Source organism: Eimeria mitis, genomic scaffold (assembly GCF_000499745.2).
Source record: "Eimeria mitis Houghton genomic scaffold, Emh_scaff4075, whole genome shotgun sequence".
Lineage (NCBI taxonomy): Eukaryota > Apicomplexa > Conoidasida > Eucoccidiorida > Eimeriidae > Eimeria > Eimeria mitis.
The window spans coordinates 3843-5268 of NW_013572406.1; the positions used below are offsets into that span (position 1 = coordinate 3843).

General features: G+C 56.9%; 1 protein-coding gene across 1 annotated transcript in view; it reads right to left on the reverse strand.

The window, feature by feature from the left end:
• EMH_0072260 (WD domain, G-beta repeat-containing protein, putative) overlaps window positions 1-1396 on the reverse strand; it is a gene marked incomplete at both ends in the record, with an annotated part of 5089 nt that extends 3693 nt beyond the window's left edge. The window contains 3 exons of the mRNA XM_013499188.1: window positions 87-326; window positions 527-853; window positions 1393-1396. Coding sequence (XP_013354642.1) covers window positions 87-326; window positions 527-853; window positions 1393-1396 — 571 coding nt within the window. The remainder of the gene's footprint in view (window positions 1-86; window positions 327-526; window positions 854-1392) is intronic.
• Between the last annotated feature and the right edge of the window lie 30 nt (window positions 1397-1426).

Consider the following 1426-nt stretch of genomic DNA (forward strand, 5'->3'; position numbering starts at 1 on the left):
TCGTATAGATATGCAGTTGAGGTAGCTGATATCAGTTCAGAAAAAAAGGAGATTCAACACATCACCAAGCCAACGTGAAGTCAGACCCGCAGTGACAACTAGGTCGGAGCCGCAAAACAAAACGCCTGGCCTCCAATCTTCTGCATCACGCTCTGGGAAGCCAAGAGCTGCGCTCTGTCTGTTCAATCGGAGGCCGTCGTCAGCTTCTCCATATGCACGAGGTAGCCGCGCAGCCCCGAGCAGCTCTCCCCCTCCCTCCGCCTTCCACAGACACAGGCCCAGCCACCTGCTGGTTTGGCCACCACAGCAAGCAGCGCTGTCTGCAGCTGTTCGGCCGCCACAACAAGAGCTGCAGCTGTTCCTGCAGCCGTCGCTGCAGCAGGAGCATGCATGAGCAGCGGGGGGCTCCGGGACGCTCAGGACTGCAACAGAAGTAATGCAACACGCAAATGCGATGCAATAAACGAGACGACCGCGCCGTTCAAAGCTCATGAAAGACAAATGATAAAGGTGATGAACTCCATACTGCTGATTGTGGCTGCAAGCCGTGCGGTGGTGTCGATGGCGAAGGCAATCGCAGCTCCAACGATCGGATGCCTCAGAACAGAAATCCGGGGAGCATGTGCCGCTGCTGCGCATTGCTGCAGCAACTGAGTCCCTCGCTGCTGCCTCTGGAGAGCTGGAGACTTTCGCTTGGGGGAATCTGCCTGTATTTGCTGCTGTTGCACTCGCTGTTGCGCGGATCGACCCAGCAGGGCTGGCAGCAAGCCCAAACACTTCCCGTCCTGAGAGGCTGCAGGGGTAGACAGCCGTTCTACCAGCACCCAGCTCCCAACAGCGTGGGCCAAAACGCCTAAAATGCAACAAAGCACACTCTTCAAGCCACTGCAGAGGTGCTCTCTAATCAGTGAGAGAACCACGAGAGCATTTGTCTGCTATCGAGACTGCAGACTGAAAGGCAAGGGCCTCTTTCCTTTCTCGGTAGCAGCCAGAAATGCCGCTTTAGTTTTGTGGGTAACGATAGGGTGTACAGTGAAGCCATGGAGGTGCATGCCGAGTGGTCCCCTACCCTTCAAAGGCCTCCACAGGCAGCTGCTGCGGCAACTGGCCACTGCAGTGCCAATGACATGACGGGCTGCAGCGCCTTCTGCTATAAGTGCCCAATGGCTGGTTGCTTCCTGCGGCCGCTGCGAGACAGACAGCTGCTGCCCAGTATGTATACTGGCCTCAAGCTGGATGGAGGTCCCCACAACACCCGGAAATACCTTCACGTTTGGCACGTGAGACGCTTCTCTGGAACCTTCCTCTCCAGTGCCAGACTGTTTGCTTTGCGACTGAACAACACTTGCGTTGCCTGTGTCAACGACAACTGTAGCCGAGTCAGCTTCGCACCCATCCGCCGAGAGCGGAGCAGCCGGGACTGCCA